This window comes from Telmatherina bonti, assembly GCF_933228915.1.
Source record: "Telmatherina bonti genome assembly, chromosome: 9".
Taxonomy (NCBI): domain Eukaryota; kingdom Metazoa; phylum Chordata; class Actinopteri; order Atheriniformes; family Telmatherinidae; genus Telmatherina; species Telmatherina bonti.
Window position 1 is genome coordinate 30,575,039 of NC_136627.1, and position 25,041 is coordinate 30,600,079.

Consider the following 25,041-nt stretch of genomic DNA (forward strand, 5'->3'; position numbering starts at 1 on the left):
GAGACCACTGCCAAGTTATACAATAACCAGAGTACATTTAATGGCTCAGCCTGAAAGAATTTTTTTTCTCTCCACAAAAAAAGTAAAGCATCCAACTAAGCAAGCTGAAACAGGCTCCAGGACAACCATGTTCTCCATTTAAACTATGTTCACCTGCAGTACATTCTGCCGCTCAAGACTGAAAAAAATATCATTCCAAAAACTACAAGGCAAAACCTTGAAGAGGTTTTAAATACATAATGATTTTTCTTACTAAACAGAAGTGTATAAATATTTACACGTTATTGCCTAAAAGACAAGCATGCCTTCAGATTCCAAATAAGCTAAGGTATTTTTCCGTTTTGCTTCTAGATAGTGTTAGTTTCAGAACTATTTCATGTGTAAACGCTAACAAGTATAGCAAGCACAGAGCCACAACATGTTTTACTGCTTAAATCTCATCAAGGATTAACTTTCCTGAACTTAAGCCTGGCTACTTAATTGCAAATCAAATGTTAAATATGCATGGTGACACAGCAGACCTCCAAATTTTTTTTTCTTTTCCTCTGACTTCCACAGAAAGATGAGTCATCTTGAGCAGAAATGTGTTGCAACCACAGTATCATAACGGCACAGCACAGTTGTCAAAAGCTGTAATAACCGAATCAAATCCAGCCTTTTTTTTTGTCCCCCCTAACATTCACGAATACAGAATCTTTTCAAGGGCACAAAAAAAAACCTCTGTGAGGTGGCTGTGAATATGCACGGCTGCATATTCTTTATCTTCCCATTCATGCCTATACTAATACCAACGTAGCACCCTTTGCAGAGTAAAAGCTTTGTGTTCGGGCTCATGTCCATGATAGCCCATGGCAGCTGGTGTTCTCACAGACCACTGCATGGAAAATGGGCTGATTTCAGAATTTAGCTGCCCGTGGTGGATTTCTCACTTGGCGATTATCGAGGTCAGAATAATTTTGTTGTGGAACTGCACAAGATTAACACTAAGGTTTAAAGCCCCCCCTCCCCCTGTCTCAGTTTTGTTAACATGCTTGTGAAAGTCACTATTGTTTACTGTCATTACATCGCCCTGCAATAACAAACCTTATTAGTATGTGGCTGTTTAGGACCTGCACTGAACAAAGGATTCAGGTTGAGACACAGCTACTGCTATGATAGTTGTTTTTTTTTTTATCTCTGGAAGAAAATACTGTGTAAGTTTGAACATCCACATCAATAAAGAATATTCCCCAAAGCAGGTTGAACAGCTGTGACCTTGACCTAACTGGTCCTGATATTATATCTGTCATGTCTATTGTTATATAGCATCTAAATGCTGTGTACAAAGCTAAAGCAGCTCGTCAGTCAAGAATGAAAGGGAGTGGTGCCACATCTGGCGGGAGAAGAAAACAAGTCACGTTCATTATGGAGTGTCATGCTGTGGAGGTGTTGGACAACTTTGTCTGCTGTCTCATTTGCTACCAAAAGTTTCGATACTTGGATTGCTCTGCACCCAGGATTATGATGCCAGGGTCTCAGAGCTCATCAGCACTCTCAGCACCTCCTTTGCTTATCTTTGCATAACTACACATCCTGGTCATGTTTCCTCTCTCCTCCTGACCATCTGTTCCCTGCTGCCAATCTTTTCAATGTGCCAGTTTCTGCCTCTACATCCTCTCCCTACCGAGTAAATCTCAGTATTGATATCATATTCTCCCTCTCTTCTCCCCTCTGTTTCTGTCACCTTCATACACACACACACACACACACACACACACACACACACACACACACACACACACACACAGAAAACACTGATTGGACTTTGTATTAAAAGACTTCATGGAAATTTAAAACAAAAGAAAAAAAAACTAATTAGCATTCAAAGATACAGCAAAAACAGAGTAACTTCAACGTCTGCGATGCTTTCTCTCTTTTTTTTTCATCAGAAATTTAATAGAAAGTATTCTGAAAGATATTTCTACAGCAAACTATGAAACGGTTCAGCTTCCTTTGATTTTCTTCTTGATCATGCTATAGAGCATTCCAACGCAAGGGAAGGAAAATGTGTTCCCAGTGGTGGTAATAAGTGCTGTTTACTGTCAAGGTTTTCTCTTTTCTTCCACTGTAACTCAAAGCCTTAATAATCAGGTTTAATTAATTCTCAAATCCCGTGGTGTCAACTCAGTGTCATTTCTGCACGGATTTCTGTCTCTGCAAGCTAGATGAAGCCAAATGTGAGCCTGCACAAAAAAAAGTAAGGTTGTATGTGGTCAGATTCAAAACATGACCCATTTCCTCCCAGTGCACAAAACTGTACCTGTTTCCCTACAGGCCTCTGCACTCACTGCTTCCTCCTTGAGCTGACAGCTGGCATCCACTGCTGTGGCTTTAAGAGAATGGCTTATAAGCTCTTTTCTAACCATTGAAAGTAAAACATCTCAGCCCAAACAGAAGGATGCATGTTGGAGGTGTTATACATTGTCATCAACACAAATAAGGTCTGATTATGTAGTTTGAATTTCCAGTGAGTTCGCTGAATATACGCATCAGACACTTATTAGTTACCACCGAGAGTAATTGAAAAAGAAGAAGATGAACTTTTAAAAGACTTGTTTTTCAGCAAAAAGTGGAATTTTCATCATTGCATTATGCATAACTAATTTATAATTCATACATAAATGAAAATTTCAACAAGGAAACATGATGACTGAGGTACACGCAATTACAGGCTTTGCTGACATCAAAGTAAAATAAACTGATATAAATAAGTGATGGTATGTAAGGAAACACATTCAGGCTAATAGATGCTCCACAAGAATCCACTTCTATAATGATGTTTTTGGTCAAGCCAACTACCCCACTGACAATTTCACAGCCTGCTAATGTCCAACTTTGATGGTGAGACAAAAATCAAAAGTGTACTTGTGTTTTTGTTGTTTTAAAATTTTGGGCCGTGTCACTCAAACATCCTCTGGTTGTTGTCCTGCATCCTGGTGCCATTTGTAGCTAAAGTGTAATGCCTTTTTTTATTCGTTGATTTCACCCTCTTAATTTTTTCAGTGTAAAAAAAAATATCTGCTCAACAATCAGTCAGTGAGTAGCCCATCAAAACTGGGCTTTACAGGAGTCATCCCATACTGGAATGGCCCCATGAGGTCAATTTCAATTTCAAATTAATTTAATTTAATTTAATTTAATTTAATTTAACCAGAGATCAATAAGTTATGGCCTCAAATAATAAGTTGAACTGAGCCGTATTTTAATACAAAATGGGGGGGGGGCTAAATTACTTACAGCGAAACTTTTACTCAATCATTTGGATGCATTAAATATCTGCTAACACTGTTCTCAGTGTTAAATTGAACTTTTTTCCACTTTCACAAAGACATCTGGTTTAGAGGTGAAATAGCCTTTTCAGCTAATGGCTAATTCACCTCCAGAGTCTATCAGAGTGGTGCACTACCTGCTGTTTCTCAAACTGTGCTGCTAATTTTAGATGACTCTCTAGTTGCTGTAAAACAAGGTGAAACACAAAAACAAAATCATGCTTAACGTGAAACCTGTTTTTTAACACTAAAACGGGAAACGGGAAGATTTTTTATGCGTGTAAAGCTCCCACAAATGGATTTTTTTTAAATATGCTCTTTTTATACTTTTAATGTATGTGCAGTATGAAGTTGTGTTGTGTTAATAAAAAAAAGACCAAAAAATGTATTTGACACATTTCATTAGTGGTTCATTTTTATTCAGTTCTCCAAGTGAAATTAAAAGTTGTCAAGGATGAAACCAGATTTTTCTATCCTCTAATTGTTGTCTGCTAAGATGGGAAAGGAGCTTTCCTGACAAAAAAAAAAAAAAAAAAAAAAAAAGCATTATTTGAAGGGATAAGGCATCAAGATGCTGTGATCCTTTTGTCAGGCTGAAAGCAAACACTGATGTTACTCTCAGCATCTTCAGCATCTCATTTTACAAAGAAGTTTGTCAATTATCAATACACACTCAGCCTTTCTGTGTGTTTATTGAAGGTAAGATTCGTGGCCATGACTGTTGTGCGCGAGAAACGTCTTGTCTGCTGAGGTACAATGCACAATTTTCAGCTGTGCTCAAGATTATTTTCTTCAGATGTAGCCCCAGGAAATGAAGTGCAGCCTGCATCACTTTGAATGCTATAAATCAGGTGCTGTAAAGTATGATAAACCTAATAGTATCGTGCAATCCTCCGGCAGAGAGAGGGTGGGTGGGTTGATGGGCTGCAGGTTACATCGACTGAATCTTCTGCCTTTCCCCCAATCAATTACATCTGTGAAATCCATTTCTCTTTGCATGTTTGCTCTTGTTTGCAATAATTACAACCTCCACCCCAAACAGGCATGATAAACACCTCCTGATTTAGAAGTGTTTGTTCAGATCGGTGGGACCTGCTGCTTGTCTTGCTGTTTATAAACCGTGGAAATCTACAGGGATTACACAGGCTCATCACCATCTGTGGCATTACTCCAAAAACAGGTCTGCAATGAGAAGAGCCCTATCGGGGCCCTGAGAGAGGGAGGCATAAGCAGACTGACATTTAATGGGCTGTTCTCACCTCATCTGCAGAACAATGACATTGCCATTATGGGCTGTTAACTGAGATTCATGCATGCAGACAAGCACATGTCCTCAATTTACATTTTATTCACATTTCCTTAAATAGACGCTTAATTTGCAGTTACACATGGAGACTATCTATTGTTAGCTACAATAAAAGACACACAAAATGTTTTAAAACTCAGTTGTCTACTTTAGCAAAACCTGTTGTGTTGAAACAACTGTGGCGCAGGGGGATACCAGATAAAAACAACCAGAAACAACAGAACTTTAGGATATCTGCGGCATTACAAAGCTTGGTGCTACTTGGACAGCTTTGTGCCGTGTCGTCTAAGAGAAACTTTCTGAAGGCAGAAAATAACTATAACTAACAATAGACTGACAGCTGTCTCAGATAAACTCTGACTGACAAACACACTGTGCACACCTGACACTGACCACCACGGACAAAAGTTAAGAAATATAAAACCTAAATCATTTAGGTTTTTGTGTGAAGTTTATAGATATATATAACATTCCATTTCCTCAAATGTTTCTCTGATCTTTAACTACTTTTCATATTCAGTAATAGCCAATAAAACAGATTAAAAAAAAGAAACACACTAGTTGAACTACATCAAGCTAAGTAGTTAATAAAGATGGTGCCTTTTATATCCATTAACAGTGAAGTATATCCTGTTTTAACCTGCCTGGATTTGTTCAAACTTTTAGCCATTTTCTTCTGCAAACTTTTTCCCACTGAGGTGTTGTTTTTCACAGATGTTTATTTTCCCAGATATTATTATGGTTCTCAGAAAAGAAAATCCTTTTATCTGTTATCAGGTCTTTATGTGTCCCTTCAACAAAATCTGGAAAACAAAAAATTTTTTAGGGACATTTACCCATATTTACCATGTGACATGTTAAAATTCTTATGGTGTAATCCTCTGCTTTGTGTTATCCATTAAGGGGCAGAAGACAAGAATCAGATTGTGTTCGACAGGATTTTGATCAAATTTCTTATCATAAAGTCATTCTGAATGTCTCAGAAACTTTATGCATCTGTCACAAATCTGTTATATGTCATAAATCTCTTAGTAACTTCAGCTTATTAATTGCTGTAAAACTGAAGCTGAAAGAAACAACTGAATAATCAGATTAGGCAGGTGACCAAAAATTGTCTCAAATCAAGACATCTTTGGAATGTTAAATACATATTTATTTGCTATTGACTAATCCCATCAACAAAGTCATGGAAGAAGGCGGAGGAAAATCTCATTTCCAACGATTATCAAGGTTAAGAGAATGTGTAGGATCTTCATGTGTGAAATTCAGACACTTTTTTGTGGATTTCTGCCTGGTTATCTTCCACAGTCCAAACACACGCAGTCAGTTTGCCTACTGCGACTTGTCAGGATCGTTCACTGCATGCTGGCACATGATCAGAGTGGAACAGTTTGCACGCTTTCCTTTCCTTTAGGCTCATAACTATTATTGTATGCTGGTGTTTCAAAGCGTTCATATTAAAATAACTTGTTAATAGAAATATAGATGAAGAGGAATGTTCACTAGTTAGCTCATGTATGTTTTTATTTTTCTGGAATATGGTAATATTTGTTCAAATTAAAGCCTCAGACACGTCTGAATGCTCATTCTTTTCCTTTCAGTCATAGACTGTCAAAGCATTTTGATGGAGATAAATATGTGCCAGGAAATTGCAGATACAATTATCATGTTGTCAGACTGAAAAAGATGTTTAGATGAGTCAATGTGTGGTGTTATTATAAATAATAAAAAAAAAGGTGCAGAATTTAATTTAAAATGGATCAATTGTAGCGCAGCCAGTGGCGCAGGGAATATTAGAGTGGTGGAGGGGAAAATAGGTGCAATCAAAGAGCAGTAAATTCTGGAAGCAAAACTTTCTTCCAGGTTGTAAAAAAGATTAATTGTAGTTAACACAGAAAATCTACAAGGGTTACCACAACCGTCCAAGCAGAAGGTTTGCTGTGATGCTCTCAGTTACACGGTCTACTGCCACGGAGAATCTACCCCTGAAATTTAGAGGAGGAGTACATGTACATGAGCCAGAAAATGAAAATTATTATTACAAAAACAAATAAAAAAAGGAAGAATAAAAAACTTTCCCTGGAGACAGAAAGAGAGAAAATCCTTATCAAGTGATGATAAATAACTGGCCATGAAAGGAGCATACAATGTTCACTCCAGTGTTTTCTTCTTTTGATTTTGTTAATGGTTTTATTTAATTCATTCAAGCAGCTCATGTACATAAAAGTCAAGTCAGTAAAAAGTCTGAAAAGTGGTGAACTGGCAGATAATCATAACAAGAAATTGTAAGAAAGCCTGTGTGTCAGTGAGTGCACTCCCCCACTATCAGAAGGCAGTGAGAAACTGGGGTAAAGTCTGACAGAAGGAGGTCTGGCAGACCCAAAGCCACAGCAGGATCAGAAGACAAGATTCGGAGAGGCAGCAGCCTGGGTAATAAGTTATACTTCCTTCTACCCCCTTTAAGACATGTCTACTGCCAACTGTATTGTTAGACGCCTATAAAGATACATATGGATGTGTGAAGATGTGAGTATGTGAATGCAGACATGGATGCATGTGTATGTATGTTGTACACAACTTCTTTTTTGTGAAAAAAGAAGAAAAAAATAAAAATGAAACTAATAAGAAGAGAAATATTAAAGCCCCTCTTTTGACATGGAGGCCAACCAAATTTAGTTTGAAATGGCTGGCCTTGCAAGCAGTCGTTTCACAGGGCAACAGGAAAAAGGCATCTGATTCGCCCTCTGCAAACTTCAACTTAAGACGTGTGGAGATAATCACATATAATTCTTTTATTAATGGACCTCTTTCAAAGCAGTGGAGAAAAAGTGAATGGTAGGTCCAGGCCACAGGAGGGGTTCTTTTAAGTATGAGGGGCAAAAGAAGAACATGAATAGATGGTTATTAAACTCCTTTTTGTTATGGGATAAAAGACTTGTCATAATTCCTGTGTCCCATTGAGAGACCTCATACTTTGTTAACCACTGCACCCGCTGTTTAACAAAGGGATCAAATCTTGGAAATATGAGATTTTCCAACAAGAGATTTTTTTTCTTTTTAATCTTTTGACATTGTAATATTATCCCATATTTAAAGGCTTTGAATGTAAGGCTGATGAATCACGCTTTGTGTTATTTGTTCAGCTTCACCGAGAAACATTTACATGAAATTAAGTTTTAAAAAATATTCTGTAAATGTTCTGACAAATGGTTGTAACAGAGGATGTTGTAAAAATGCCATTTTGTCCCCTAAAAGATTTCAAAATAAAATTTACAATGAAGCTGGTCATTGTATTTTCTGAAAACACCAGTAAGATGATGACATTACACATTACTGATGCGGGCTTTCTTTGTGAAAAAACACTCTTCTTTTAAAATTTTAATCCTTAATAAAATTTTAATATCTTAATTTGCTGCTTAAAAGCTATGGCTGCGTACTACAGATACAACAATAGTGCTGGCTCAGAATACGTTCTCACATTTTCCTGCACAGTTTTCATTTTCAGTCTCATAATTCTGTTGTTTTGTGCTCAACATATAAAAGTTTTTTTTTTCAGAAACCTACCACACTTTTTTCCAATCATTTCATATTTTACATCCTACATTTCACCACGGATTTTTACTCGCCTGGTGATTCGATAAACAAAAATGGCTTTTTGCTGTTAAACAGTCGATAAAAGTCATGTGAAATCTCATTTACAATAAACATAGAAGTTTGATTTGAGCTGTTCCATCTTGGATTAACCATTCTTATCTGGTGAAAAATGAATATGTGCAATGAAGACATCACAAATAAACATGGTGGAATTAATTATATGTGCACAAATATAACACAAGGTGTGCAAGATTTCAGATTTTTTGCCCAAATTAATCATCATGTTGAAACTTGTGAATGATGAAAACTTATATTTCATGTCTGAGGCATGTTTAGATGATCTCATCTACATCTTTGTTTATCAAAAAGCTCTTGCAATATGTTCTATAAAAGAAAAGAAATGCCATCGTGAGGATTTGTGTTGTTTTACAGCTGCAACTGGTGAAATCTGCCAGAAAGTATAATCCAGAATGTACGTGTTGCACTTTACTTTTTTTTTTAATTAATAAATAAACAGATAAACGTGAAACAATTTTTAAAACACTGTTTTAAAAAAATGACCAACCTAACAAAGAATAAACTATTTGCCTTTTACATCGTCACAATTTTCCATACAGAGCTGTTTTTTTAAGCACAACAATCCAAAAGATGGATGTATCACAGAATTTTTTTTAACCAAATAAAATAACAATGATTTACTGCCAAACCTCGATAAGCTACAGAGTACTACATTTTATACATCTATGCATGTTTGTTGACATTAGGTAGGCATTACTGAACTCAATCGTACATCCTACATACTTATACAGAAATTTGAAGCGTGGCGCTTGCATCAAATAGATACCAATCCCCGTCCTTTCACACCTCTCATTGTCTTTATTTGACTGATTACTTTTGCAAGGTTAAAGAAGAGGAACTGCAAGGTTAAATAATGTCTGTGAAAAGAAATCATTTCATTATGACCATCTAATTAAAATATATACAGACGTTAATGAAATAAGATTACAGAGATGCAAATTCATTCCATCAAGGTCTCTGCAGCATGTTTTTCTTTGTATCAGACAAACAAAAAAATGTCTCAATCATGTCTCCTCTGAGTACTTAATTCATTTTGTTCTCTGATGAATTTCTCCGTTTTTAGCTTTCTGATGAACAACATCTGAGTAAAATATAAATGATCTCTTATCAGGCTTTTTTCTGATTAAGTGTTAGTGAATATTTGCTTCTTGTCATACCAGTAGTTATGTTGTTTCATAACTTGCTTTCGATCTGAGGAGACATGGTTACTAACTGCAAATCAAAAACACCAATGGCTGCTTTCATGTCTTCTCTTTAAGTTGTTTTAAATCATTCTACTTTTCCATTAAAGGAGTCATCAGATGGACTCATGTCAACATGTTTGTCTCTTTTGCATCCTAATCGAGCGTTGTGTAGCTGGAAGGATGTTGGCTGTGGAGGAAAGGAAATCCTCTTGGAAGCTAAAGTGTTACACAGGCCAGTAATAACCTGCAGCATATTCAGAAGTAATGTTTTCTTTTAAACTTTGATGCCAGTGTTATTATTTTTCCTCTAATCTTATTTGACAATCGTGTCCTTGTTTCTGCTGAAGAAGTCATGACTTCCCTTCGCTGAAATTCAGCCTCTTCGCCCTCTTTCTTTGATGCTGTCCCTTGAGCCCCTTCTGCTTGATTTAAACCATTTGGCCTTTTATATTGTGAGGTCAGGTGTTAACAATTCACTACTTCTCAAGGGGCTGACGAGTCTGAAATCCATAAATGAGTTTAGCCAAAAAACCATGAGTGTGCTGCCTGCCTCCTCGTGTCCTCCCCTGTATCAGCAACTTTGATGTCATCGGAGACCACATTTCAACTTTTATGCATTTCCCACATCCAGCATCTTCTATTTGAATTATTCAGACTAGCCTTTGCATAGATGGTACGACACATCATTTAGAAAGTTAAAACTCTACAAAGCAATACCTTACAGATGAAGAACCCCGTGTGCAATGCTTTGTGTTCTGCCTGACACCCCCATATCTCTTCCTCCTTTCTCTAAATGTCTCTCATTAATGATCTCTATTCCTATGTCAGTCCCTTGTCTGTTTAGAGATCCCAGCTCCCACTTGAAGTTGAAGGTTGGGCCGAATCTTATGGCCTCTCATTAGCTTCATTCACATTCAATTTGGTCCACTTTATTGTTAGCTTTCTCCCTCGGGTGCATTCAAAAGAGCTCCCGTCCACCTTTCAGAGGAATGGTATGGGGTGCACTATTTCAGCACACTGATGCTTATCATCTAATTTGATACTCAGATAAAGGAGAATGTCTTTATCATCCAATATCATTTTGATGTCTTTATTATTACTATAACTTTCTGAATCAGCATCAGTAGAAGTATATGAAGTGTTTTATTTTGTTTTTATTTTGGAAGGCTTGCTGCCAAGTAAAGTGCATTGTGGAGAGCATATTTTTAGATTTTCACGGACTATAAACCACACAACAGTCTGAACGTAATTGGCTGATGAGGATAATGCTCAGTTCCACAGCCTCTCAAGTCAGCAGCAGTTTGAGACTGAAAATGTATCCTAATTATGTTGTTGGATGAATAATTACAGAGCTACTGCCTTATGCTTTTGTTTAGCTTGCTGTGTTTCGCATTGATGCAGATACATTATCCTTCCTTATATTCTTACTTTTTACCAGCACAGTTACAGAACTGACTTTTCCTCTTGTATATCTGCAGGACAGCTGGAGTTTAGAGACATTTTAGCTTTTAAAAAAGTGATGCCTGAATATTTTAAAGTTTACAAAGTTAGCACACGAAGTTTCAGACTGCAATATGTTCATACTATGGAAGAAATGGAAGTAAACAGCTGAAGAAATGATCGTAATTCAAATGTAAGATCTGGTAATATTAAATTTATAAATATTGACATTAAACTGATCCATCCTGTTGTAATTTAGGGACATCAGCAAACCTGATATTTTCATATGCTATCATGTTTATATCCCTTTAACGATTTACTTCCATGTCTTTCAGAGGCATTTCAGATGATTTTGCATTTTTTTAAAGCTGTTATTAGCAGTTGTCATCCTCCCCAGTGCAAGATGCGTGCAAGGCGCGAGCTATTGCATGTGAAGCATTGAAAATGGAGTTCATGAAGGTAATGTTCATGTTTACTCCTGAAAGTCAAAAGAAAACACAAAATAACTTGTGATTTCATGTTAACATTGCCACCTGCGTTACATTTAAACTGATGGCCATGTTGCAGAATTATCTAACTCTGTCAAAGTAATGATTTAGTCTAAATTTAACCAAAAAGTTAATGACACAATTCAAATTTTCTTCATGTTGATTGCCCCAGAGGTACGTACAGGACTACAAGCCATATTATACAGCAGGGTGAGTGGGCTTGCTACATTAGAATGGTCCAAAGTTGGATTATATCATCTGTGTGTGTGTGTGTGTGTGTGTGTGTGTGTGTGTGTGTGTGTGTGTGTGTGTGTGTGTGTGTGTGTGTGTGTGTGTGTGTGTGTGTGTGTGTGAAAATTTTAATGATATGAAATGGTGTATGAATACATAAAGCACAAGACAAGAAAACTAAAAACACCAAATAAATGCAATCTCTTTGTCATTTGGTTTTCCTAATCCTCATATATAGTCATCAGTGTCTTTATTACTACTGATTGTTTTTTCAGGTGTGCTTGTGTCTGGTCAAATGACAGTGTAGTATCATGAAAAAAAAATACTTTTAGTATTCTCAATATTCAAGGAAATCTCTGTTTAATCATTTTTCTTAGCTCGCATCGTTTTAGTGTTGGAGGAGTGTCATATTGGGTAAACACCCTAGAGGATAACTCTCTCAGCTTGGACGCTCCACAATGCTTTCATGAATAATTACAGATATTTAATGACTAATTGGGTTTTCTTCATTACAAATGATATCAGTGTAGCTTGCTTGTGCACTCACGCCACTTTAGTTGAATGAGAGGGCTGTTTGTGTCAGCTTCTATTAAGTCCCACAGATCTGGCATTTCACTTGTGTTTTGCATCTCTGATATGATGTCTTACTGACTAGGCTGCTACGGCGGGACGTGCAGATCAGAGGCAGAAGAAGGATATTTGGGATCTCATTTTCACGCCTCTTCTCATTTCTTCAGACTGAATAAATTAAAAGCAGCCAGAGTTGGAATCATCTTGGGAGAAGCAGTGGTGCGTTTTGGGGTGAAGTCTGGGTGAATGAGATTCAAGGAACTGAGGCATGACTTGCTGAAAATTAGTGGCGTTATCAAACGTCTGGCTGATACTGGAATGAGCTAACAATGATTTTTCAGGTGTTTTCGGACTGAGAAAATACAGCAAAGTCACACATTATCTGGTAGCAAACAGAAAAACAGGAAAGCATGTAATACGTTCATGTAAATGAGACGAGTGTCAACAAAGTTAATTACAAGTACTAGAGAAATAATTTCTTTTTATATTTGAGTATACTGTATTGTAATGTGATAGCAGGTTGTTGTGTCATTTAGATTTATTGAGCTTATTTTAGTTAAACTCATGCAATGTTGAACTCAGGGGACATTTATTTATTCATTTGTTTACTATAGAAATCTTTTCCGTGATCGCCATGATGATGGGATAACTCTACGCCTTCTAGGCTGCACATAGTGTGTGCACACAGCTGAGAGGATTTCTATTTTATTTTTCCATCTTTCTGGCTTATGGAATTGTATAGCTTGGATTGTGTTATGCTTCTGAGACGGTGTACAAGTTCAGATGCCACCGCCAGCACTTAATATGTTAAACCAAAGTTAACCACCAGAGATCATCTTGTTGTATGGTGGAATGACACCTTTCAATACCTGAAAACAGCAGTTTTAATGATATTGTTAAATGTAAGAGTATTTACTGAAAGACTGGTGTTAAGGCTAAGAAACTCTTGGGTCACTCCATATGGATCTGTCTTCTGAATAGAACATTTTGAGGCTTTCATATGGGCCAAAAAAAAAAACCTTTTATATATTGAAAGAATATGTGACCTGTAGTGATGTGAGAGCTCTGACTCTGAATAGTTTTTATTGCTAAACCCAAACAGTTGTAGTTCTTTCCTAAACCAGTTCTTGCCTAAACCTAACCAGAAAGTGACAGATATGATTTAACTGGATGCAAATATGCAAATCCAAAAAATGTTTCATGTAATACACTTGACCACACATTTCATTTAGTTGTTTAATTGTAATGAGATGCACCTCCTTCTACTTATTTACATGGATTTTGTGGCTTCTTAAAGGAAATATGTGAATATTATGATAGCTTAGAAGAGTCATATCCCTATGTGACTGGGTCAAAGTGTGGTTTTTAAATTGTAATAGTTTTATTGCATGTGTTTTTAACTTGTTGCTTGCACAGTGGACATTTTAAAGGACGTTTTTAAAGGACATTTTAGGGACATTTTAGAGGACTGGGGTTTTATTATTTTAACTTCTTAACCTTTTTATTATTTTATCTTGTTTTTATTAAATTGCTTTTTATTGAGACTTCGTGTGGTTGACTCTGCTCCCCCTGATTTTTAAAAAAACCAAGGTGGCCGGAAGGACCCTCTTTTACCTGTTTTTATTTTCTTTCTTTATTTTATTTTAACACGCCCCGGGCACCCCGTGTTACACCTACTTGCAAGAGCAGTTCTTGTCATGATGCAGTCATTGGTCAAATCAAGGGTATTTGAACTAAAAATGCTTCATTTATTTACAAGTCACAAAGTTTTGTTAGTCACAAAACCAGAAAATTTTGTGATCCATGAAACTGTAATATTAGTATTCCAAGGCTCCAAAACATATTTAAAGTCGGCATTTTCTCATAAGTTGCCATATACTTATGTATAGTGTTGCGTGAACCAAATGTGATTTGTACCAAATATTTAAACAAATAATAACCTGAAGATGTTTGAGGAGGTGATGATGACGTCATTTTATCAACAATATTTCTTGATTTTTCATAGTTTTTAGTCAGGCATTAAAAATACAGGATTAGCTTTGGTTATAATGAAAATTTGGTTATTGATTAGGATTAATCATTAATAAATCTGGGTTTGCATTGCATTGCTCAAAAGTTTCAAAATTGCAAAATAACATGCAATGAGAAATGTTACATCTCACTGTTCCTGCACATAATTTTGAAACATTACTTTAATTTTTAAGTTTATTGTGTATTTTCATTCAAGTCATGGCTGCTTTTTCAGACAAATACAGGAAAATCTTTCATTACAAAAAAGAACAAAAACAAAAAGAAAAAAAAACTCTCAAGTTTGGCAAAAGCGCTTGAACTCAAATCAATCAGCTGTTTGTAACAGCTTGTCATTTTCACATCCTTCAGCTAAAGTCTAATATTATGTCTCCAGCTGTCCCTGAGTTCTGTGTCTTCCCACATATACTTGTAAACATTTGTTATTTAGCTGTGAATCAAAGAGACAACATTTATTGGCATAACCTTCTGCTGTGGACAGCAACACCCTTGTTCCATCTATTACCAACAGATGGCTCTTCAGAATGACACTCACTTTGTGACCTTTAGCTAGGACAGTTTTATTTTGTGACAAGGACAACACTCTCAAGAGCTGCTCTGTGTCTTCAGTCAGCATGCATATTTATCAGCCTCTTCCAAGAGGGATTTAATCTAAATTATCACAAGGCTATCCATCTCGAATTCAATAACTTAGTCCCGGCACTTCTGTGAAGCTTGTGAAGCTTGCTGAGGCAATAAACAATGACATCAAAACAATGTGAGCATTCAGTTTTGGACTGATAGGCTTATTAAATGAAAAGGAGGAAGTGCTGGTGAAGTGGATGTTGAATCTTTCAGGAAAAAAAACAACACATTTGCAGCATTACAATTGAACAGATGCAGAAAATGTCCTCAACCACTGCCACACACGCACACAAACACTCATGTGGAGTCCTTGTCAGCTTCCATGTTAGAAGCGGTCTCCTCCAGTTATGTGGCAGCAGTCTCTGACTCTAAAATAAACTTTTGGCAGAATGAAACTTTGCCCAATCAATGGCTTCTCTTTCCATGAAGGCAATATTTGTTTTAAGCAGTTTTACTAAAAAAAAAATGGAAAGCTTAATGCATGGTTTGCATTTCCCAAAAACAAACAAATAAAAAAAATAAATTACAAAGCCAGTTATATTATACTTATAATATGGCTTTAATGAAAAGCACTGTAAGTAACATATTAAATCAACACAAGCTTAAAAGGTCTAAATCTCCAGTAGAGGTCTCAGGAGTGTGGTCTGGTCATTACACCTCACATTATGAAGGACATGGACATTATAAACTGATCATTAATCTTTTAAAAACATAAGCGGCAGATGAGCTTAAAGTATCCAAACAGAAGTGCAATATGAAAAGTTAAACCAAAAGGCTTGTTCCTTTGAGAGTATACAGTCTAACTTAGTTATCAGCTGTGGAATTATGCAACTGAACTGTGGCATGTTGGATGATCGATGTAAAGCTTCTCTAAAAGGAGAAGGGACTGTCCAAATAATTTAAATGCTACAAGAAGTAGTAGTCCAAAAAGAAGTAGTGCAAAGGTTATCTCATGGATGTCTTTGTCAAACTTCCTGAGTCAATTACAGACATCAAGAAAAAAAGAGAGGTTTTCTAACCTTTTGTATGCTAACTTTTTGATAAATAAATACATTTTTGCCCATTTGTTCAATTGTACAAAGTTTCAAAACAAATATCTGAACATTAGACAAAAGTGAAATTTGAATGTCTTGTTCATTTTATCTATATATAAGATTCAGAGGATTTAAAGGGGGTATGGGGCCTCTTGTTTTGTCTCTCAATGAATAAGGAACCAGCCTCAGAAACTCAGATTGCATTCTAGGAAACCGTGTTATATGCTACGTTACACATTAATTTTAAATTACAATAATAATTCTGATGTTTTTACAAAAAAATGCATTATATGCTGCTAGTTATTTTATATATTCTCCAGCATAGTGTAGTTTCAGAACGTGCATGAAAGCAGATTCATCAGTCTTTTATGGCCAGTCTTCATGGGAAAAGCCTGTAAAGAGCCTGTGTATGACATATAGTCTGCAGGTACTGACCCCTGTCATTTGACCTTGCAAGGTTGCTAAAATAAGGTCATTATAATAAGATTAATCCTGACGATAAAAATCTCTTTTTAAAAATGCCATTATACTTTATGTCAGTATGTTTTGTTAATCAAAAAGTACGCCTAACAATGTTGTTTGTTTTAGTTAGTTGCATTTATGTATTATTTTTTCATTTAATCAGACTGAATACTTTTAAAACCATAAAACTTGTGCTGATTAATACTCAGCAACAGCTGCACATATTCGTTCAAATTGATACATCTTCCTCTGACAGGGTAAAAGCTTCATCTGCCACCTTAAAGCTAAATTAGATCACATGTGAACCTGGCTTGTCTCTCACATGTTGGCGTGTCTGACCATCTGCAAGCCTGCACACTGGAATGGGAGGGGCTTAGCAGGCACGGAGCACTCTGATTCGCTGTTGACTCCGGATACAAAACCCCGGACGCACGCGTTGCCGTCCTCTCTTCGTGTCACTGCGAGCTGTACTCTGTACTCGATTGGTCTTGTCTGGAGAAACCATGGCAGACCAAGAAGATAATGTTTCCATTCCCGATTTCAGCAGTCTTCTCCAAACGGATCCTTATCTTAAATCGTACGAGAAGGACTTCCAAAGGAGGTAAAATAAATAAACCAAACAGTAGTTTTGTATACAGTTTGTCTCCAACAATCAGTCCCCGACAAAGCAGTGGAAGAGCCATGTTTACGCTTGCAACTCTGTAAATAAAAACACACTCCTAACTTTGAGGTGATCATTGCAGTGCACCAGACTCTAACCATGTATTCATGTTGGATTTTTTTAAAATTAGGGTCCGTCTGTAGCTGCGACCCCTGTTCATGCATTGTGGCTAACATAGCTTGTGTCTCCCCTAGCCTGCAGAACGACCCGACTTTACGTCCAGAGACGCGACGTATCGACCAATAGCAAACTCTTGCTGAAAACCCCAAGTTGTTTTAAACTTTGTGTGCATGCTCGGAATTTAAAAACTGTGCATGTTTCAGTCAGATGACGTCCACGTTGTAGTTGTGCTTTGAGCTAAAATGCTTCAGCTGTTTTCCTGGCTGTTGGTAGAGCATCACTTCCATCACACTTGCATTACCTTCCCTCTTTTTTATTTATTTATTTATTTTTTTTTATAGTCATCATGTTGATTAGTGTTTAACTTGAATGTCTCCAGGTTTTCATCACTTATCTCTATTGTGAAAACTGGGGTCAGAGTTGCCATTTCTGACTGGTACAGCAGGGTTTTTTATTTAGCTGGTGAAACTTGAGTAAGCAGACAGAAAGTATTGCACAATTCACTCTTTCAGCCCTGACCTTCAAAGTTCCACTCATGTGAACAAGTACACATGACTGTGAGGTTTGATGTATCAGGGAACGATAAAAATATCTAGTCCTCACTATGGTTTAAAATTAGACAGATGGAGATGGCCATCAACACATGGTCACGGTCTCTTTTATCTGAACAAAAAACTATGACACAAGTAAGTATGAATCCTCTGTAGGAAAACTTGTGTCAAATCAAGAGTCTGAGTAACATCAAAATGCTTTTAATTGATTACATCCCATTAACTGAATATCTGTAAGTGTGATCACTTTTTGTGGAAGTAGACATTTTGTCACTTTGTTGGTTTGCAGCAGTAAAGTGTGTTAACACGATACCAAAAAGGAAAGACATAAACTGAATCATTGCAAGGTAAAAACAAACAAAAAAAAAAAGTAGTCAGTCTTTCTTTAGTGTCAAATTTTATAGGCAAGGCAAGTTTATGAGTGTAGAGCTTTGCATAAAAATGAAAGCATTACAGAAGGGTGCAGAAAGCAATAAAACAAAATTAATTAAAAGAGAAAAAGCTAAAATGAAAGTAGGAAAGATGTGCAAAATTAACAATTATTTTAATAGAAGGCAGGAAAATAATTTCTTTAAAAAAGTCTATAACCTTGATTTTGTAGAGCTGGCAGTTTTAGCAGACCTGCAGCTTTCTGGGAGTTTATTCCACATGAGATGAGAATAAAAACCAAACATTAGTTTAGACTCCCGAGATTTGCCCCTGACTACCTGGAGGACCTGCTTGGTTCATAAAAGAACAGAAGATTCTGAATGTCTTTTGGCCCAATACCATTTAGTGCTTTATAAACCAATAGCAATATTTTGAAGGAAGTTTGTGTAAGATCTGAGGACTAAGGTCATATGATCCATTTACTTGTTCTTCTGAGGACTCTGGACAAACTGTAGCTGTCTGAGGGACTTGTGAGGGAGTCCTGTATGGACAGAGTTTCAGTCGTCTATAGTCAGATAATCACATGGACAGGTTTTGCTTTACCCTGAAGAGAATCAGTCTTTAACATTTATGTTTTTTCAGTGATAATGGGGTGACTTCACAACTGTCTTAAAGTGACTTCTGAATTTCAGGTCTAAATCCATGACAACTCCCAGATCTCAGGCTTGGTTGTTGTTTGTTAACTTATATGTTTGAACTTATATGTTTGTCTTCCATGACTCCAAAACGATTATTACACTTTTAGCTTAACTGTAGGTAGTTACGACACATCCGACTGTTAATTCAGTCAGTGCATTTGATTAGTGTTTGGAACAGTATGGTCTACCGGGGACATAGCTATGTAAATTTGTGCATCATCACTATGTTTATGGTAACATATTAATAATGTTTTCATAATTTGAAGTAGGGCTGGGTGATATGATCAAAATCTCATGTCACGAGATAGCTCATTTTATATCCCTATAACGATATACAAAATACAAAATTGTTTGTGTAATTTTGTGTCAGTCATCAGCTATTTGTTAGATTTGCTCGGCAACAGCAGCAGTGATCTCCTTCCATCAGCAGGAACTATGGCCGTATGGCATTTCACAGGTAAATGCCTGTTGCAGCGTTTTCGTCAGGAGTTTATTATGCACGCTTTCGCCAGCACTTGACGCTGCTTTTGCTGCTTTTGCTGCTTTTGCTGCTTTTGCTCGTTGACTCTATTCTTTATTCTGTATTCTTTATCCTAATTCTTGCACAGGTGCTCAAAAGATTTACCGGTGGTAAATGATTTTGAGTGACCAAGTAGGGCTGGGCGATTTAAACAGATTTTTTATCTCATTTACGATTTGGATTTTCAACGATCATGAAAATAAAAGGGTGCAATTACTTTTCTCTTTGCAGTTTCCTCTCCTGCTGTCCTGAGTTGCTAATCGAGCGTCTCTGGCATTGCAGAGCTGTGCTGTAAACTCCTCCCACAGCCGCTTTGCTTTCATTCAGACACTGTTGCCAACTTGGCGACTTTCTCGCTAAATCTGGTGGCTTTTTTTGTTAAAAGCGACTAGCGACAAATCTAGCAACTTTTTCTGTAGTTATTGGAGACTTTTCTGGTGTTTTGGCGACTGACTTGAAGGCACATATTGTTTTACAACATAGTTTATACCGTTGTCAGTGAGAACTGGCGGCATTTAGCATGATTTTAAGATTCTTTTACTTGTTTATAAATGTCTTAATGGTCTTGGGCCTTCTTATTTACCTGACCTTCTTTTTAATTATGAGCCTTCGCGGACCCTGAGGTCCTCTGGTACTGGCCTTTTAGTGGTTCCTAAAGTCAGAACTAAGACATACGGTGAGACCTCTTTCCTTTGTTATGGTCCTCGACTGTGGAACAGCCTGCCAGAGAGCCTCAGGGCCGCGGAGACTGTTGATGTTTTTAAGAAGAGGCTCAAGACACACCTTTTTAGCTTAACATTTAACTGAATTTTATTTGACTTTATTTATTTATCTTAATTTACTTAATTTATTAATTTATTTTTAAATTGTTTTATTAGATTTCCTATTTTTAATACATTATTGTGAAGTCCTTCTCTGTATATATGTATATTTTCTTTTATTGTTGCTCTTATTTCTTACTGCTTCTTAAGGTTATTCATCTTCTGGTTTTAACTCCAGTGTTTTCCTTATGGGGATCCGGCACGCTGGGGACCCTGCGTGTTTGGTCTGGGGGCTGTTGTCATGACGACCGCTGCTGTTTGGGTGGCGCGGGGTCCAGCACTGCAGCTTCACGGCTGCGGGGTGGCCCCGTTGCTGCCTGGGAGTTGTGCGGTTCCTGTGGCAGCGGCCCCTATGAGCATGCGGGGGACTGGCTCCTGGTGTGGATGGATCCCGATGTATTGTCCTCACATCAGCACCAAGTCAGAATTTTTTCACTTAATGTTTTTAGTTTTATTAACCAGAATTCAGTTAGAGACAGTATTCAGGTAATGATGTTTTTCGGGGAATGTGGGTGGGTGGGTGTGGGGGGGTTCTTTGCTCTATGTCCTTGTGTGTGTGTGTGTGTGTGTGTGTGTGAGTGTGTGTGGAAAGAGCTTGTGTCTATTATTTTTAAATGCCTTTTTATCCACTGTTTGTTTTAATCCTTATGACTTGATTTTATCCTGTAAAGCACTTTGTGTTGCCCGTGGCATGAAAAGTGCTCAAGAAATAAAGTTTGATTTGATTTTGATAAACAACACGTAGTTCAGCGAGTTAAATCGCTGTAATATCTGTCCATTACGGGGCGTTACCATAGCAACGCGTTAATCAGCTGGTTCAGATCAGCTGTCTTTTAATAGGTGAATGAGAGAAACGCGCTGCAGCCTGACAGCTGTTGTTTGGCATAAAAACTACATCCAGGCCAACATGAAATAGTTCCTATACTTCAGCAAATGTAGAATAGAAATAGAAATTTGTTATAAAATATTTACTCTGTGGGACCATGGCATTAGCGGATTAAACAACTTGTAACTGTATGTTAGACGGTTATAATGTCCGACACCGAGTCGGAAACACCACGACGCGCAACATTGTTTAATCCTTACTTATATTTATCTATTCAGTTTACATCAGTATTTGCACTTTGTCAAGACAAAGCTTCATGTTATTTGTTTGTTTTCTAAAATATGTGGAATTCTAAAGACATTTTTTTTAAAAGTCGTGGTTTAATGTAAAAAAAAAAAAAAAAAAAATTCATGTTGTTAAAGATAAAAGGATAATCGTGTTCAATAATCGAGATCTCAATTTCAGTCAAAATAATTGTGATTATAACTTTTGTCATAATCAAGCAGCCCTAGGTTCTATAGGAACTCTCTAAGTTCTACCCAGTTGTTCAGATGGTCTAGCAAGATGTTATGGTTGACAGTGTCAAGTGCAGCACTGAAGTCCAGTCGTACCACAACTGAAATGCTGCTGTTATCTGTACTCAAGCAGATGTCATTGAAGACCTTAACTAGAGCAGTCAGTAGTCAAATATTGCCAACAGGGCAAATATCAGAAAATGACTATGGGATGGTAAAAGAAAAGAATTAAGGGGCACATTCACATCAGCCTGTTTGATTAGAATCTGAGGCCATTTGCTCAGAAAGTCTGAGAGCTGTGAACGTGCCAAACCAATTCTGATTCGAATCAAAGAAGCGGACTCAGTCCGACTGCAAACGCAGGTCTCGGTTCACTTCAAGCTGACCAAATACAGGAAGCGGACTACAAAAAATTGCATTGTGGGTAAATACATAACGACGGTGTTAAGAGTCCTCTGCCTCGTCTGTTTTTCATTCTGCATACATGGTTGCAGTGTGTTTCTGCAGGATACTTGCATAAGACAATATAAGAAAATAATCAAAACAGCCATAGTTTCATGTTCCATGTTTACCTCGTGAGTGGAGGATACAGAGTTTTCTTTTTCACGTGGGTCTTGTCTTCTCTTGCTAAATACGTGTGCAGTGCCAGCTTCAGTGGGAATGGAGATATTATTCTAATGGCTTGGCTGGTTTGGCCAAAATGCAGCATGAACTCAATCTTGTTCCACATGAATACATCCCCCTACAACTGAGCCGAGTCCCCAATCGGACCGGGTCTGGCGGACTATCCTGATATGAATGCACCCTAAGTTGTCCAAAGTCCAGATCTCAACCTGAATAAAGTTCTGCCTTATGAAATGCCTGCAAATGTCTTTAAACAGAAGTGATGTTCTGCCCAAAGTCATCTACATTCATGTGAGACAGACAGCATCTTACAGAAAACTTACAGTTACTTCAGGCTATTTCTGCTAAAGGCTGTTCTGCAGGTTACTGAATGATGTGATGTGCTTTCGTTTTTATTTATGGTTTAAATGCATTTTGTATGCGATTGGCTTATTATGCAGAGCGGTTATGTATATGTGCACATGCGAACATCTGGAACACTTACCAGAACATGTGCTAATGGCATTTCCACATGAACACTTCAATCTAGCATGATGCTGCAGACCAAGTATGAGGGAAAGTTTGGGTCTTAAGGCAATTAAACATTTATATTACTTTTTCAGATGCCAGAAGTTTATGTTTATACTGTATTAAACTTTACAAAAATCTGGAATCAAACTTTTTATTTTTTTGAACGGACCATCCTGTGTTTGCATCGTGCATTTCTTCTAACTGCTTCTTATGTTTTCCTTCAGTAATGAGCAAGAAAGTGGAAAGTTGTTCCAAAAGTTATCTTTGACATGTACTGTATGTGATTTCTAATCAGAGCAGCACCAGTTCATTATACAGCAGACTTCTACTTTGAACGACCCCCCCCCCCCCCCCCCCCCCCCCCCCCCGTTCCAAAGCCTTTTTTTTCCTCATCAAAACTTTCTAATTGTATTTATACATTTATACAATCCATATATTGTTTTGTTGAACCATCCTGACACTTTTATAATGTCTTAGTCATTCAGCTTATCAAACACAATATTAAAATGCCTGCGCTTGAATAATGCAGGGAGAAAACTCATAAATCCTTCCTGTATACTCAGGTTTAACGACGGGTGGTCAAAATTGATGGACAGTTTTCCTGATGACTCATTTCAGATAACTCTTTTTCTCCTAATCTCCCAAAGGATACCAAAATAATACAGTTTTCATTTGCTGAAAATTAAAGAGTGGCTAGAAAACTCCCAACTCTGTAAATATCTCAACCTTGTGTACCTTGTGTCTGCAGTAATCTCCATGAGCAAATAGACACAGTGTGCGCCAGTACACAGTAGCCTTTAATACTTTGTAAGAAAAAAACCAAAAAATCTTTCCATATTCACTTTGTGCATTCATTCATTCATTCATTTTCCGAACCGCTTATTCCAATTCAGGGTCGCGGGGAAGCTGGAGCCTATCCCAGCCGGCTTTGGGTGACAGGCAGGGTACACCCCAGACAGCTCGCCAGTCCATCGCAGGGCCACACACAGAGAGACGAACAACCACACTCATGCTCACACTCACTCCTAGGGGCAATTTAGAGTGACCAAATTTAGAGTGACCAAATGGTGGGAGGAAGCCGGAGTACCCGGAGAGAACCCATGCATACACGGGGAGAACATGCAAACTCCACACAGAAAGGCCACTGACCGAACCAGCCAAGGATTGAACCAGTGACCTGGCTGTGAGGCCACAGTGCTAACCACTGCACCACCGTGCAGCCCTCACTTTGTGCACTTGGTTTAAAATTTTCATGATGTTAAAAGGAACACACCTATTAAATGGGGCTAAAATGATGGGTTAGTCTGTACAGACTGACTAAATCCCCCCACACTTGATATTAAATGAGCCTCATACTTGCTTGATCTATTTTTGATAATGATCCAGAGTGGTTCATGTTTGGGTCCTCCTCGGTAAAAGGCCGTAGAACTTTGCAAAGGGCCACATAGTTTTATCTATTTCATTAATATTGCAGGCCTTGTTTTACTACGTGGCAGCTAAGGGACCACCTGCTTTGTATTTGAAGCAAGCGAGCAGGGCTCCAGGCTCACGGAGAGATAAGCGTGTCAGTTCCATCTCAGACACAGCTTGGGATTTTTCAGCTTCGCCGCACCTTAGACATGTCTCGAACACCTGTCCCGCTGATGAAAGTTGCACATAAATTATTTTACATATAGGATCACTGCTGTGTGAAGGTTAATTCTTGATAAGCTCCCAATGTTCTCACACCCACAGTAAAAAAAAAAAAAAAAAAAAAAAAAAACCCGGAGCATGAACTCAGGCAGAAATCAAGAGCTTTCTGAGATGACGGTGCCATGCCGAGTCCCGCTGCGAAGAATTTAGCTGGCTTATCAGAAAAGAGACCTATGACCACAAAAATTGATTCTTTTGATTTCATCACTGCGCCATGACTGGAGGCTGCCCGCATCTCAGTTGAACTTTGCTTCACACCAGATACAGCCACAGTTGGAATGATGCCAGCAGATCTTGTGGGTGTCCCATCGTAATTAGTTACAGTATCAGTGGTCGCGGTCAGCAGCTTTTGTTTGGTTTAATCAGGATGCTTGTTGCAGACTGATGGTGCAAACAGCCGTTGATGCCCCGCACAGGTTACAGCCGCAGTGAGCAGCACTCTGCTGTCACACTTCATTATTTGCCCTTCCTGTTGTGCAAGTCTGCAGGAAGTGCTGCTAGGATTTTGAAGCTTGGGGCAACATGTGTCCTTTGAATGTGACCAAATGAAACGAGGGAGCGTTGGGACCGCTGTTTTGATTGGAATATATCATCACAACTCATTTCAAAGTGAACATTCAGCAGTGAATCTTGCTCTTCTGCTTGGACGGGTGATGCAATATGTGTAAAGCAAATCTGATTATTCCCTTTGAGGTGATGATTACGAATGGATGTTCTTTGACTGAAAAGTAATCAGCTGAAACAAGCCAAAGATGGAAAACGATGCATATTCTTGGCTAATAGAACG

General features: G+C 37.7%; 1 protein-coding gene across 1 annotated transcript in view; it reads left to right on the forward strand.

Annotated features, from left to right (window-relative positions):
• The first annotated feature begins 16,809 nt into the window (after positions 1-16,809).
• Positions 16,810-25,041, forward strand: part of gbe1b (glucan (1,4-alpha-), branching enzyme 1b) — a 97,763-nt gene continuing 89,531 nt past the window's right edge. The window contains exon 1 of the mRNA XM_079246463.1: positions 16,810-16,948. Within this exon, the coding sequence (XP_079102589.1) occupies positions 16,851-16,948 (98 nt within the window). The 5' untranslated portion in view covers positions 16,810-16,850. The remainder of the gene's footprint in view (positions 16,949-25,041) is intronic.